The sequence below is a fragment of the Bactrocera dorsalis genome, chromosome 4, assembly GCF_023373825.1.
Source record: "Bactrocera dorsalis isolate Fly_Bdor chromosome 4, ASM2337382v1, whole genome shotgun sequence".
Classification (NCBI taxonomy): domain Eukaryota; kingdom Metazoa; phylum Arthropoda; class Insecta; order Diptera; family Tephritidae; genus Bactrocera; species Bactrocera dorsalis.
Genome location: NC_064306.1, coordinates 7,574,991 through 7,590,122, shown reverse-complemented (window position 1 = coordinate 7,590,122; position 15,132 = coordinate 7,574,991). Strand labels below are relative to the sequence as shown.

The 15,132-nt window shown below is 35.6% G+C and overlaps 1 protein-coding gene across 4 annotated transcripts in view; it reads right to left on the bottom strand.

The window, feature by feature from the left end:
* Positions 1-15,132, bottom strand: part of LOC105232172 (signal element on autosome protein 2) — a 55,064-nt gene that overhangs the window by 25,113 nt on the left and 14,819 nt on the right. For 3 of the 4 annotated variants that reach the window (XM_011213796.4, XM_049456653.1, XM_029552755.2), the window contains exon 2: positions 9,384-14,661. In XM_011213796.4, coding sequence (XP_011212098.2) covers positions 9,546-14,342 — 4,797 coding nt within the window. In that variant the 5' untranslated portion in view covers positions 14,343-14,661 and the 3' untranslated portion in view covers positions 9,384-9,545. Of the gene's footprint in view, positions 1-9,383; positions 14,662-15,132 lie in introns of those variants that run through there. The other variant, XM_049456654.1, reaches the window with a different exon arrangement.

Sequence of the window (15,132 nt, the reverse complement as noted above, 5' to 3'; positions counted from 1 at the left end):
TTGTTGTCAACAATCTGTTGAATAGCTGACTTATAAAATTGTTAGGTGTTGTTGGTGTTTTTTGCATTAACTTTTTCTTAATTTTTGATTTTTTTTGCTGTTGTTACATTTTTATTGTTGTTGTTATTATACTTTTTCTTGTTGTTGTTTTTGTTATTGTTTTGGTGTCCTTTTTTTAAATTGTTCGTGTTTTTATTTTTGCTGTTGTTGCTGTTTTATTGTTGTTGTTATACTTTTTCTTGTTGTTGTTGATATAAGCGGTCTTTTTGTTGTTGTAATACTTTTTTCCTTGTTGTTGTTGTTGTTGTTATATTCTTGTTGTTGCTTTCTGTTTGGGTGTAATTTTCATATTTTTTCGTGTTTTGTTATTTTTTTTGTTACCGTTATTGTTGTTGTAATTTCTTAAATTACTTTTTGTTATTGTTTTTTTGTAGTTGTTGTTTTTATTTTTTTTATTATTTTAGTCTTATTTATAGTTTTTTTATTTTTGTTGTTGTTTACATTTCTTCGCTGTTGTTTTTATTTTTGTTGTTGTTTTAGCTAACGTGCAACGCATGATTTTTCAGTTCGATTCTTGCTACAAAAGATTTTCGCTTTCTTCTTCTAACTACATACGAATAAATTACGTAGTCATATGTACACCTACAAATACCATACATAAGTATGTACATATGTATATGTGTGTCTATATTGAAGCAAACTCTTTCGCATACGCTCATATAGTCATATACACATTTGTATGTATGTGTGTGTACTCTCACCAATATCTTCTTGTCCCAAACCACCGACAAAAAGTGAAACATTCCCAATTCGGCCAATTCACTCGAATTCAAAAACTTGTTTTTCGTAATTACAATGAGACATTGTGTAGTCTGAAAGAAACAACAACTACGCAGAGCAAGGAAAAGTTCAAATTTTGACGGCGAAAAAAAATGTAAACAAAAAATAAAAACAAAATTAAAACAAAAATTATTGACCAAGGCCAGTTAAAGCAGCATTAGATAGCACACAGCTACACATACAGGCACATAAATTATACATACTCGTACATATGTATGTACACGTTTTATACATATTTTTATATAGTACATACATATTATATACAATATATATATTTAACCAAATGCACATACAATTTTTATTTAATTATTTTCCGGAAACAATCTTTCCAGAAATTTTTATATAAAGTTATTTTACCATCTTGATTACCACCTCTGAGGCCTGAAACCAGCTTCATACTATACACAACTTCATTTTTCTAAATTAAAAACTTGCTATTTTTGTTCATAAAATGAATACCCGGGTATCTATCCTATCTTACAGAGACTGTTCAGGATTAAATATTTCATCTCATAAGGCTTCCGACCCCAGAAAAATGTCAAAATTAAGAAAAATTGTTTTCAGCAACATGCCCTTCCAGAACCTTAGAGCAAGAGTCAAGTTTATTGAGTGTTTATATCTGGAAATTTTTAGGACCTAAAAGCTATTAGATTACTTTGTAACTAGTCAAAGGCTCAAAGAATTTGAAAACTTAGAAATTGAAAGTACAAAACTCTTTTTGTGAAGACATTAATGAACTAAATGTTCTCATTATAGGCTAAGTTAGGTCAGGTTAATCTGGTAGGCCAATGAGCCACACATAGACCAGTTCTGATACCAGATAGAGTTCAGTTGCCTTCAGGAATAATCATCCTTTACGATACCTGCGCTTCACGCGAACTTTAACAGACTCTCGGTCTCACTATATCTCACGACATCTCCTCCAGTATATCCTACTGTAAGGACCCCATACGCTGACTGCGTAGTCTTGTCAATGCGTCTTGCCAATGAGTATGAAAAGAGTGGAAGAGAGTGCAGGACAAACAAGGCAAGCGAAGAAGAGAAATATTTATCAGAGTTATTAAGTGAGAGGAGTTCATCAAGGACCCCACCAAGTTTGTTACTGCTGCTGCTGGAGTCCGAGGAAGACGACGACATGGGTTTCGGTCTCTTCGACTAAACAACTCAACACTAAAGTTGAGTTAAAGGCGTCCGACTAATTCTGGACTTTGATCTATTCAACCAACGAAAGGTTATTGCTTTGCTGAATCTAACTTAATACGAGTATCCTATATTTTTGTTTGCTTCTTGCTTCGAAAAGTTGTGTTATATGGTTTACAATGGCTTTCAATTTAGAAGTTCGATAATGTTATCCAAAAAGCTCAAAAGGATACTCCATCTTTCTATTTAGAGATCGATCGATCGACTTTTCATTGAGCAAGATTGTGAAATATTTCTTAGACAAAGTTCTTGAAATAACGTGCAGACCAGGACTGTAATACTTTCTAAGAAAACTGGATAGCATTATCGGATCTTTAACTTACTTTACAGATTTTAGAACAAAGGCTATAGAAGAATAGTACCCTAAACTAGAGTCTGAGTTATATTTTTTTTATTTTAAAGATTTAAGAACAACTTCTACAGAAGCATAATATCCTAAAGTGAACTCTGAGTTATATGTATATGTAGTTACATATAGTATGTCTTTCAACTGCTAAAAAGTTCTTGGAATATCCAAAACACATCACTAAAATATATTATGTCCTTCATTATTGATTTAAAGGTTTTATAGCTTAAGATAGATTAAGCTTTTAGAACATCTGTTTTACGAATCAATACTTTATATCTTAAATTATTTACTACGGAGAGGATCAATTTTTCTGTTAAGGTCTATATTCCAAAAGTATTGTAATACCAGTTCCATCGAAAATCTTTCATCCAAAGCAGAGGTAGAATAACCAACTTATGTACAATTGGTTTCGGTCTTCGAAAGAGATGTGCCAGTTTTCAAAAGCTTTATCTTATTTTATATCTTAAAATATTTCCTACCAAAACGGTCAGTTTTTCTGTCAAGGTCTACATATATTCCAGAAGTATACGTAATATCATTTCCAACGAGAATCTTTTATTCAAATCAAAATATCTTTAATATCTAACTTACAACTGGTTTCGGTAGGAATGTGTCAGTTTTCAGAAGCTTTGTCGCGCCTTGTACCACATTTTGTTTCTAGCGATGGTCCGTTTGACTTAGGTGGAGCGAATTTTGGTCTCAAAATTAAAGTGGTCTTTTAAGAAAGAGCTTTATATATTGCCAAAGTGTTGGAAACCTGCTTAATGAGTTTCTAATTAAATTTTCTTTGAAGAAAGAAGTCTTATCACTTTCACTGCACTGTGGATTTGTTGGACCAAGTCCTAAACTAATTGTCGCGTAGTATAATATCTTATTGTAAAAATTTCATATGAGTACAGAACTTTAAATGGCTGAAAAGAATAGAGCTTTAAGCGCCAAAATGAGGCCAAAATTGTTTTAATGGAATTTGCAGGAGTAAAGAATATTGAAAAGGCTTGTTTTCAAAAACTTTGAGACAAGAACAGATTGTATGTTACCACCTAAGCGAATTAAATACCTTTTCTTTCACAATAAGTGTTGCCACAAGCTTTAAATGGAACAAAAAGGTTTTTTAAAAAATACAACATAAATTTTTGAGAAATTATGCGGTTAAAAATTAAACACGAAATGTAAAAATTTTTAATTTCGATACTGAATATTTTCAAAATGCTAAAAAAAGTACAAAAAAGTAAGAGAATTTTTAACCCAATTGCTACTCACATAAAGCTGCCAAACATGCAAAAAACCTAAAAAATTCAAAATTTCACCAACAAAAAGCAAATAAAACGAAAACACAATATATACATTCATTTGTAAACACAATTGCAATAATTTATTTTTCTGCTTTTCATGCATCCATAAAATATTTGATAATTTTTTTGTTTTGTTTTGTTTTTTAGGCAATTTTATGCCCATCAAAGCTATTAATAACTAAAATCTAAACAATACTAACATAAGTATATGCCACGCGCAGCGTACGAGTATCTTTAACATTATTTAAAAATGTTTTTGTTTCTTTTTTGCATTTTTAAATTTCAATATTTATATATTTCAAAATATATATTTTCAAACAATGAATTTTTATTTATTAGTTTAGGTACAAAATCATGAAGCACTTTGCCATTTACGTTTACTAAATCCTTACTTTACAACTAATGCGTTTTGGGCTGACCAGAAGCCATAAAAACTCAGTCGAGAAAAAATGCATAAAGGTCACATAACGGTTAGGTAACTGTTATGTAAGCTTTATACGAGTAGCTTTTATGGCTGTTGGTCATTTTGAGTATTTTTCGCAGTTTAGCGCGAATTATGTGTACTTTTCCTTTTGCAGAAAAAGTTTTAAGCTCAAGTAGGTATTGGTGTTGCCAAAATAATGTAGCGCAAAAAATTATTGATAGTGTTTTACGTATATTTTTTTTTTAAGTTTGAGAATTTTCGATAAAAGCTTTAATTGTATTAATTAAATTTTAGAAAATACTATACAATTTTAAAAATTTGATTTCGTAAAAAATTTATTATTAAATTTTTCGAAAATTTTTGGGATAAATTAAAAAACTTTTTTTAATTGAAAAAAATTAAATATTTTTTCGTAATTTTTTTTTTGTTTAAAAAATGATTTTTAATTGAAAAATAAATTATAAAAATTATTTTTAATTTAAAACAAAAATTAAATGAAAAAAAATATATGTAAGTAAGAAGACTTCAAAAGAATTAAAAAGTTTTAAAAATATCTTTTTTAGCGCTCATTGTCAAGGAACAATAAATTTGAAAAAAAATGTCGAAATTGTTTTTAAACTGAAAATAATTTTTAAGTAATTTTGAGCTTTTCCGTAGACTTAAAATAATTATTGTTATGTTTTTTTTATACTGTATGGCAAAGAATAAATTTTACAATTTATATATTAAAACTAAATTAAAATTATAATTAATTAATAGATATGGCGTTAAGCTTTGAGTATATATGTATATATCTATATGTATGTACATATGAGTATTACAAAATTATAATATTTTTATTTATATATGTTTCATGTAATGGTTTTTTGTAAGACAAAAATGATGAGTGAGAGTAATGTATGCTTGCTTTTGTAACAGAGTGTGCGTTTTCTTGAAAGTTTTTTTTTTTGGTATATGAAAAAAATATAAAATATATTTATAAAAATATTACTAAAAACAATAAAAAATAAAATTTTGAAAAAATTTAAAAAATGACTATGAAAAAAGTTTAGTTTTGTTTAAGTTTGTAGAAAACAAAAGCTAAAAAGTTTAGTTGAAATTGTTTTGAAAACGATTTAATATTAGAAAAAAAAAACAAAAAATATTGGAAAAAAATATTTTGAAAAAAATTTTAAAAATTTAAAGAAAAAAAACCACTAAAAAAATAGAAAAAAGAATTAATAAAAGGTATTGTTTAGTTTTAGTGTTTTGAAAACGAAAAATTAAAACGAATTGCTTAAAAAATTAAAAAACAAAATTATAATAATATTTTTGAGAAAAATTAAAAAAAAAACTTTTTTTTATGAAAAATATAAGAAAAAGTATGAAATATTTTTGAGAAAAATTAAAAAAAAAAAATTTTTGTTTATGAAAAATTTTAAATGAGTTTGAAAATAAAATTATAAAAATATTTTCGAAAAAAATTTGAAAAAAAACATTTTTGTTTATGAAAGATTTTAAATGTGTTTAAAAATGAAATTATAAGAATATTTTCAAAAAAAAATTTTGTTATGTTTATGTAAAAAATAAATTAAACTAATAGAGTTTAAGATGCATATTTTAATTTATCTGAGGAACTAAAAATTTTAATTTTAAATTGTATTGATTTTAATGTTAACATTTTTTTAGAACAAAAATATTATTTAAAATTTTTTCCAAATATTTTAGGGAAAAAAAATTTAAAAGTATAAAAACATTTGAAAAATAAATGGAAAAAATATTTATAATCTGAAAAAAAAATTTCTATAAAGGGTTTAGTTTAGTTTTATATTTCAAAAAATATAAAGTAAAAAATTAAAAAAAAATTAAATAATTTAGAAAAATTAGTTTTATTAATATGAAAAAATTTTTATATTCTGAAAAAAAAAATTCTAAAAAGAGTTTAGTTTAGATTTATATTTCAAAAAAATAAAGTAAAAAATTTTGAAAAAAAAATTAGATAATTTAGATAAATTAGTTTTATTAATTTGAAAAAATGTTTATGTTCTGAAAAACAATATTCTAAAAAGAGTTTAGTTTAGTTTTATATTTCAAAAAAAATAAATTAAAAAATTTTGAAAAAAATTAAATAATTTAGAAAAATTAGTTTTATTAATTTTGAAAAAAAAATAAAAAAATATATTTTGGCCAAAAAAACATAGTTTTATTAATTTTTAGTTTTATATTTCAAAAAAAAATAAAGTAAAAAATTTTGAAAAAAAAATTAAAAAAAAAATTAATAATTTAAAAAAAATTACTAAAATAAAATTAAAATAATTTATTAATTTAGAAAAAATCTAAAAAATATATTTTGAAAAAAAAATAGTTTTATTAATTTTGAAAAAAATAAAAAATATTGGTGAAAATAATATTCAGAAAAACTTAAAAAATATGTTAAGAAAAGTTTAGTTTAGTTTTGTTTTTTGCAAAAAAATTGAAAAAATAATAAATTTGAATAAATTAAAAAAAAAAATATTTTTAGTTTTAGTGAAAACAAAAAGGTGAAATTTATAAAGAAAACTGGTTTGCCTTTTTTTGAAAAAATATATTTTGTTTTTTTTGAAAATTGAAGTTAGTTATAAAGAAAACTGGCTTGCCTTTTTTTGAAAAAATATATTTTATTTTTTTTCTTTGAAAATTGAAGTTAGTTAATTAGTTTAATTTATTTTTTAACTGATTTGAATTTATCTGTTATTTTATTTAATATGTATTTACTTATATAATTTGGCAATTTAAGGAAACTGGAAAAATTTTAAATACAAAAAAAATTTAATTTAAATTTTGAGTTATGTATATTTAATTTTTTTTATTAATTTAAAAAAAATATTAATTAAAAAAAAAAAAATATTAAAAAAAAATTTATTAAAAAAAAAATTTAAAAAAAAATTATTAAAAACAAAATTTATTAAAAAAAAAATTATTAAAAAAAAATTATTAAAAAAAAATTAAAAAAAAAAAATTTTATTAAAAAAAAAAATCTATTTAAATATAAAATAAAGATTTTTCTTTTAAATTTATTTCAAAATTAAAATACTGTAAATTTTGGTACTCAAAACATTTTATTGGCAATTTTTGAAATTTAAAATTTTGTAACAAAAAATTTTATTAACAAGCGTGTTATAAAAAAAAAAAACAAAACTTAAAGTAAATAAATTAAATTTTGATTGCTATAAACAATTTTTTATATGTATAAACCATAAACTTAAATTTTCGCATATAAAGAAATCTTTGCACACACTGTCACAAATGCAAACCTGTATTGGAGCACTGTAGTTAAGTAGTGCTTAAGCGTTGCTTAAAATTATTAGAAAAAAATATCTTTTCTTTTAAGTTGTATTTTTTTATTTATTGTAATTAAGTACAGCCTTTGCAATTGTTTACAAAATATATTCTTTTTTGCATGTTGTTTAATAAAATATAAACAAAATTAGTTGAAAATAAAGTTTATAACTAAATTAAATTAAATTAATGAGCGGTTGCTGTGCGCTAATTACAAATACACTGCTGTATGCGCGCCGCGATTTTTATAAATAAGTAATACTAAGCAAAATATAATACTAAAACGACAAAGCCGTTTCGTCGCATTTCCGTGCAATTGCTGCTGCTTCTGCTTTGCAAAAATATTTTTTCGAAAACTTGCAAAGTTACTTTTCAATTTTAATGCAGAGAAAAGGTAAGCTAAGGTTAGTTAATACAAATATTCATTATTGTTTCATTCAAATACTTGTGCATTACATAATTTTGGCATTACTACAAAAACGGCGTAAGTGCACTTACGCTATGCAAATTCTATGCGAAAAAATTCAATTGCAAAATTATACAAATTTTATATGAAAAAAAAAATATTATGTAAATGCAAAATATACAAAAATGAATACAATATACATAAATAGGTAATGTATTGGTTTTGAGCGTTGCATTACGAGTAATTAAAATTATGAGGTTTTGTAATTAACAAAAAATAATACAAATAATTTTCATTTTATGTATAAATTATATAATACTATTTTTTTAGTTGGCTACCCTGAGTATATTCCATTGTTTAGCTGCTGAGGTATTTGCGTTGAAAATAATAAATTCAATTCAATTCATACAAATCTAGGTTATGTACTTGTAAATATGGCATTTTGAGGTGGTTTTGGTTGCATTTGGCAAGCGGCTCGTAGCTAAGGCCGCAAATAAACGTATGATTTAGGCGTCCGAATCAGTGCACAGCGCCGTTAGTTGCACAACTTCGTGCAGTAGTCAAGTTAAGCACAACATAACCCCTAAGACGTCACAGTTATTGCGCTTAAAACTCACAAAAATTCTAACTATCCAGCGCCAATTAGTGGACTCGCCGCTAATTTTACTAATTCAACACTTTCACACACCGTTAAGGCACTGGCGCCTCGCATTTTACGCGCTATGACACACACCGCAGCGCGGTTTTCGTCTACGGACCGCTGTAACGGCACAACGCTTACGTTACTTTGGTCGGTTTATTGTCTGGTCCACAGTTTATTTCAACTACACTTGAAACCTAACTGGTTTGCTACTAAAAGTCGTACCTAGTATGATAAAATAGCTCTTCAAAAATTCGAAACCCACTTTTGCATTGAGGGTACAGTCATTTTCATTATCGTCTAAAGACTTTTTGCTAATTCCTAAATCCAAAACTAAGTACGCTGTCCGTATGTTGCATAATTTGCTTTGGTACTAGCTGAGATTTATCGTAAAAATCTGTGCCGAAGTGCAGCGAAAGCGTTTTTATAAAAACGATCACTTTAAGCAGCTTAAATTGAGCGCTACATTAACAAATCTTGTGATTAAATGAGCTCTCTAGCTCCTATACGCTGCTCTCCTGAGCTGCCTACATACATCTGGAAGCTTAGAGTCTGGAGCACCAAATTAGAGCTCAGCAGCTGAGAGGTGCTGAAACTTGCATTTCTCGAACGTCTTAGCAACTGAGACGTGAAGAACTAACGTTTCTCGAACGCCTTGTTGCTGTGACGCTTACCGGATTGCTCGTCTTCAAAGAAGAATGGTAACACAGTAATACAAACGTTCCTATTCGAGTCTCCGTCACGCTACTCTCTACGTTGACCGAAATTGTAGCACCATTTATATTGAAGTATACTTGTAATACAAACATCCTAAAACATAACAAACCTCGAACCCGCAGCTAATACTTAGCAGCTCAGACGTTGCAAACGCCGTTGCAAAATACTGTAAGTACTAGCGCTGAGACCTCCCCAAAAACTCTGATTTGTTTGTGGTCTTACTGCTTCTCTTTTATTTCTATTCTATACACAAATAACTCGAATGTTACGTTTCTACCTCATCTTTATTTACTGTAAAATACTCTAAAAACCCTGACCCAACTACAATTCCTTTTCGGTATTTCTAATATTTCTTTCCGCTAATTACTGCTGTCACTTGATCAAAAGAAGGCTGACAGCTGCTTTTCTGGCAAAGCTTCTGCATATGGCATACCATCTACATATGGTTCCTCCTTAATTATATAACTATTTTCATCTTCTAACCCGCCATCCTCGATAATCAAACTATCGGCATCTAAGTAACTTTCGTCAGTCGAACTTATTAAGTAGCTATTCTCGTCTAATTCACCACTTACAGCCGTCGACGTTGCACGCGCCCTTGGTGCTGTATGTAGTGGTGGTGGCATCTCAACTGACTCGGTCTTAACGTTACTATTCTTTTTTCGCCTCTTGGCCTTGGGTTGTTTCGGTTCTGTGCACTGATCCTGACCTGATCTTTTGTTATTTTGGTCTTGTTCTTCGTCTTTCGTCTCGGTAGTCGTGTCATTTTCATATGGTCTGTATGGTTTCTCCAGCTCCGACATATCAAATAAGCCCTCTGCAACTATGGCATTAAGCACACGTCTAGCGACTACTCTGGGACGCGAATGCGTCTCAACATGCTTACGCAAATGATCTCTACGACAGAAGCCCTTATTACACAATGGACAGACATGCTGTTTCATGCCCGTGTGTATGGCTTCAATGTGCCGACGTAAATCGGTCTTGTGGTGAAATTGTTTGGGGCATTGATCACATTTGTGTGGCTTATCGGTGGCTTGATGTCGTGAGTTATGCACACGATGAACCTCCGGTTCAGCAAAGCGTTTACCGCAGGTAACACAACGGTATGGGTACTCACCGGAGTGGAAGCTCTTGTTGTGTTGTGTGAGGTAACAGTTTTTGGAGAACTCCTTATCGCATTCCAAACATTTGACACGACCATTCGGTAACGTGATGGAGCGTGGCGAAGTGGTGCATTGCGAAGGCGAAATCTTCCGTTTTGATGCGCTTTGACGCTTAGTCGGTCTACGTGGTTTTGGAGCTTTTTTGGTGGCGTTTTTTCGGGCGTTCGCGGTGGTGTTCTCGGTGGTTGTGTCGATTATATTGGTATTGTTGCCAGCGGTAGAGCTGTCGCTTTCATCATTTTGGTTCGTAAGGGTTGTATTAATATCGCTTTTACTGGTCGTGTCCGGGCTGGGCAGTTCAGCTTTTGGTGAATACGGTGCAACTGCACCGCTGTCCATTGTCTGCGATGGCTCTTGTAGGTACAGGTGCTCTTGCATGTGCATACCAGTGCCTAAAATTGTATGAGCCGGCGGCAAGTCGCCCTCTTGCGGTGAACGTGGATATGACTCACGTAATGTGCTATGCGGCGGCAATGCAAACAACGGCTGAGTCATTAGTGAAGAGGGCATAAACTGTAGTAATTGCCCGTCAGCGGTGATCATCTGCTGTGGTTGTATTCCGTTGTATGTATCCATTGTGGACAAGTGTATGTAGTCGTTACTTTCGTTACTGCTGTGACTGCTGTTAATGGTAACCACTTCTCCATCTTCGCTAGACGTTGCCGTCTCATTACCAATAATAGTGTGATAAGTCATTATGGGCTCCAGCGGCGCCAGCTCCGACTCCTGCTGCAGCTGCTGGAATGATGGAATGGTGTTGGTGGTGTGCAGCTGCGGCTGCTGCTGCAGCGGCGGCAGCAGCTGCTGTGTGGTGGTGGTGATGGGCGGCAGCAGCTGCGGCGTGATGGAATTGATGTGGTCCACCGGCGACTGTATGCTGGTATTGTTGAGCAGCATACTGCGCATGGATGGTAACACCAGCCGCTCCGGCTGTTCCGGCTCCGCTTGCTGGGTGTGGTGGTGGCTGTGCACCATATGGATGTTGCCCATATTGACCGTAGTAGCCGTGCTGGTGATGGGCGGCTGCGGCGGCAGCAGCTGCATACTGCTGCTGAGCAGCGGCGGCGTGTTGATACCCAAAGGTAGGATGTTGTATTGGGGATCCATTATATTGGCTGGCATAGTGACTGCCGCTGGCGGCTGCATGGGTGAGAAAATGTTGTCCACCATTCCCGGCGGACGCCGCAGCTGCTCCTGGTGGTAGTCCTGGTGGGAGGTAATAAGGGGCGATAGCGCTCGCATGCTGTGCTCCGACGCCGGATTGAGCGTGGGCGTTGTGTTGTGATAATGCCGTTGCGGCCCCCCCAATTCCTCCAACAGCTGATGGTGGAAAACCTGCAATTCCTCCCCCTGTTCCAGATCCGCCTGTGCCTGACGGTGGCGTTGTAACTGCACTTCGGCCTCCTGTGCCTGTTCCGCTGCCACTGCTGCTGTTGCTGCTGCCTCCTCTTCCAGTTGTAGCTGCTGTTGCTGCTGCAGCATTTCCATGTCCATTTGGGAGCGATCCCGCTCCTCCAACGGCAGTGTGTTGTCCAGCTCCGGATCCATGTCCGATTCCGCTTCCTGCTGCGGTGAGCGAATGTGCATTGTGCTGTTGTTGCTGTGCGGGTAGTTGTCCTCCAAGGGTTCGCTCTTTGTGGTAGTGGTTGTTGTTTTGTTCAGCAGGCCCCTCGTGTGGGAGGACGGCATTGGTTGTGGTGTTACTGGGGCGGAGGGACCTGCTAACCCGTTTGGGTGACCGTTCAAGACGGTTTGTGAATTGTTTGGCGAGATACCCGGCACATTTATATGGCTGGGCGAATGACTATTCGTCGATGACTGCACTTGATTCAAGTATTGTGGCTGCTGTTGCTGTGGCTGATAGCCGCCTGGGTTGGCGCCATACGTTACACCGTTCATCTGCATTTGTTGTGTCGGCGATGGTGAAGCGGAGTACTGCGACATGCCCATACCCGCACCCTGTGCAAAGTCCGGCGAATTTCTAGGCGGTTCGGGTGGTTGCACCGGTGCAGGTGGTTGCTGTTGTTGTGCGGCGGCGGCGGCAGCTGCTGCTGCTGCAGCGGCACTAGCGTTATTGCGACGACTATGTGACTTGGTTGTTGTGGTTGGATCACGTGTCGGATGATGGTGCGCAGATATGGGCAGCGTTGCTGGATCTGGCTGACCGCTAGACTTGACTGCGTTCTTGTGCAAGGTAGTATTGTAATGACGCTTTAGGTGTCCCGAGCTGGTGAACCACTTGTTGCAAGCGGTACAGTTGTATGTCTTCGGCCGACGTGCCTCATTCGACTTCCAAGTGGCAGCCTTAGTAGGCAAACTGACTGGATTAACAGATGACGAAGAGGGTGGCTCAAAGCCACGATACTGCTGTTGCGGATCCTGTGGCCCAGTTGTGGTCGTAGGAAACTCAGCTGGGCTTGAGGAAACCGGCATCATTTGTTGTTGTTGTACGGAGGGCGGGGGTTGTTGACATATATCAGCGGTTACAGTGGGATCAAATGACTTATCCACATAATTCTGTGAGTCGGGATACTCAGTTTTAATCAAGCCATATTCTTGTTTTATACCCATGCCAGCTGCGCCGTTCGGCATGCTGCCTGGCACATGATAGGGCGACTGTTTGGGCGAGTAATACGGCGATTGATTCGCATGCGGTGGCTTGCCGCTCAAATCCGTCTGCTGTTGGCCTGGCTGCGGTTGTGTGGACTGTTGCTGCATGTAGGCTGGCATACCCTCCTGCATGCCATTATTTGGCGGTTGTGGCTGCTCCCAACCGGGCAAAGCGCGTTGTTGCATGCTGTGCATGGAGTGCAATGGATCGCTGCCGCCTGCTGGCTCATGCATTTGATGTGGATGATGTAGCAGTGATTGTATGCTGCCGGGTGCGGGCGGATAAACCATCTTTTGTGAATCCAAATCGAGTAGCTCGCCCGGATTGCCGCCCTGTGTGGCTGTGGCCTGTTGTTGCGAGCCCGAAGAGAGTTCCTCCTTTATGTACGGCGAGCTGGAGTAGCCGCTGCTGCCATATGGCGAGGCGCCATGCACATTAGTAATATGCTCTTGCAGCTCATTGTCGCTGGCGCACATGAGTCCACATTTCTTGCATTGTAGTTTGCAGTTGCCGCCCGGCGAACCGGTCGTAGAGCTACCGCTTAACTGCATGTGTGTCGAAGTCGATGTTGGACTGCTGGAGCTGACCAAGCGTGGGCTCAGCGAATTGGTGGTGGTCGATACGGCGGCGCTGCTTTGTGGTAGCGGTAATGTGCCACCGTTGACAACGCCATTAGTATTGTTTTCCGGCGTGCCGTTGCGATTATTGCCGTCAGCGGTGCTACATGAGGTCGGGTTGTTGAGGTAGGGGTGATAGCGCACATTGCTAACCGCCGACTGGTTGGACTTGTAGTCGCTGCTGCCATTGCTGTTGCCGCCAGCGCCATACATCAGTCCATAATCCATAGCAGCACCCGCTTGATGTTGCTGTTGTTGTTGTTGCTGCTGCTGTTGGTAGAACTGCTCGAATGAGTTCAAATAGCTGGGATATGGTGGCTGTTGTTGTTGCTGCTGCTGCTGCTGCATATCTGGTTGGCTGCCAGCTGTGGCGTAAATGCTGCCACCGTACATATGTGGCAAGCCGACATTGCCATTTGTTGTGGTCGCCACCGAAGTGTACATGGCGTAGGGATTGTGACCCAACTGTTGTTGTTGCTGCTGCTGTTCGTTGTTGGCAATTAATTGGCCATTAGTGGGTGGCTGCGGTGTGCCCGGCTGGTTATCGCTGGAATCTGCAGCGGCGCTGATCGTATTATTATTGCTATTCGTGCCCGGTTGTCCGGCTTCGGCGACACCGCTACTATTCGAATGCGGTCCGCTCGAGACGACTGCTGCGGCATTGTTGCCGCCATTAGCGTTGCCGTTGCTGGTATTGCTGCCATTGTCGGCAACACCGCCACCGGCCACGCCACCGGTCTCAGCCGCATGCATCGGCGGCATCTCTGTTTCAATTGAGGCCATCAACTACATATGTTGTGCGTGTTGTTGTTAAGATTACTGTTCGCTTGAAAGGTACGCTAAAGTATAACTTTACTTGTTGGCTGCGAAATGTGTGGCGCGTTGGTTGATTTGCGTAAAATCGCAACTGTCTCTTAGCGCTTAGCTGGCTAGCACTCTAGCACATTGCGTGTCTGCAACAAACTGTCTGTTAATGCCTGTGCTGCGTCGCTGCGTTTGACACTGTCTGTATGCGTGTGTTTTTTATTTCGATTTTTACAATCGTTCGTCGCGTACTGCTGACTCGCTGCGCATTCGGAGCTCGTTGCTGATTTTCGAAGAACTGTAAAGACGAAAAATAAGTGTGGAGTTAAAAATTTGCACTGATGACTAAGTGTTTTTTCGACATAAAGAAAGCAAAGTGGCAAAGAAATGACGCTGCAGATACGAAAAGATGTAAGGGAAACTGCGCAGGCGCGGCGCTACAACTTTTCGACTTCATTTACATAGCGCTGAGTTCATATGCAAGAACGACAAAGACGTTCTGTGTAATTAATAATGTACAATATATATTATGTGACAACAACAAGAGTGAGTATGAAGGGTTTGGCGCCTGGAAGACGCTTGTCGACTTGTAAAGCAAGTTCGTATAGTTTTCGGTTGATTTTGTGACTTTGCAAAATGTTACCAAATTCCAAAACATCACCAAAAAGCAGCTTTAGCTATTATAACCAGTATTTACTCCTTAACTAACCCTTCTTTCGCCCCAAACTCCAACTTTTCAAAGCCCTGCTCTACAAGTAACCCTCTAACA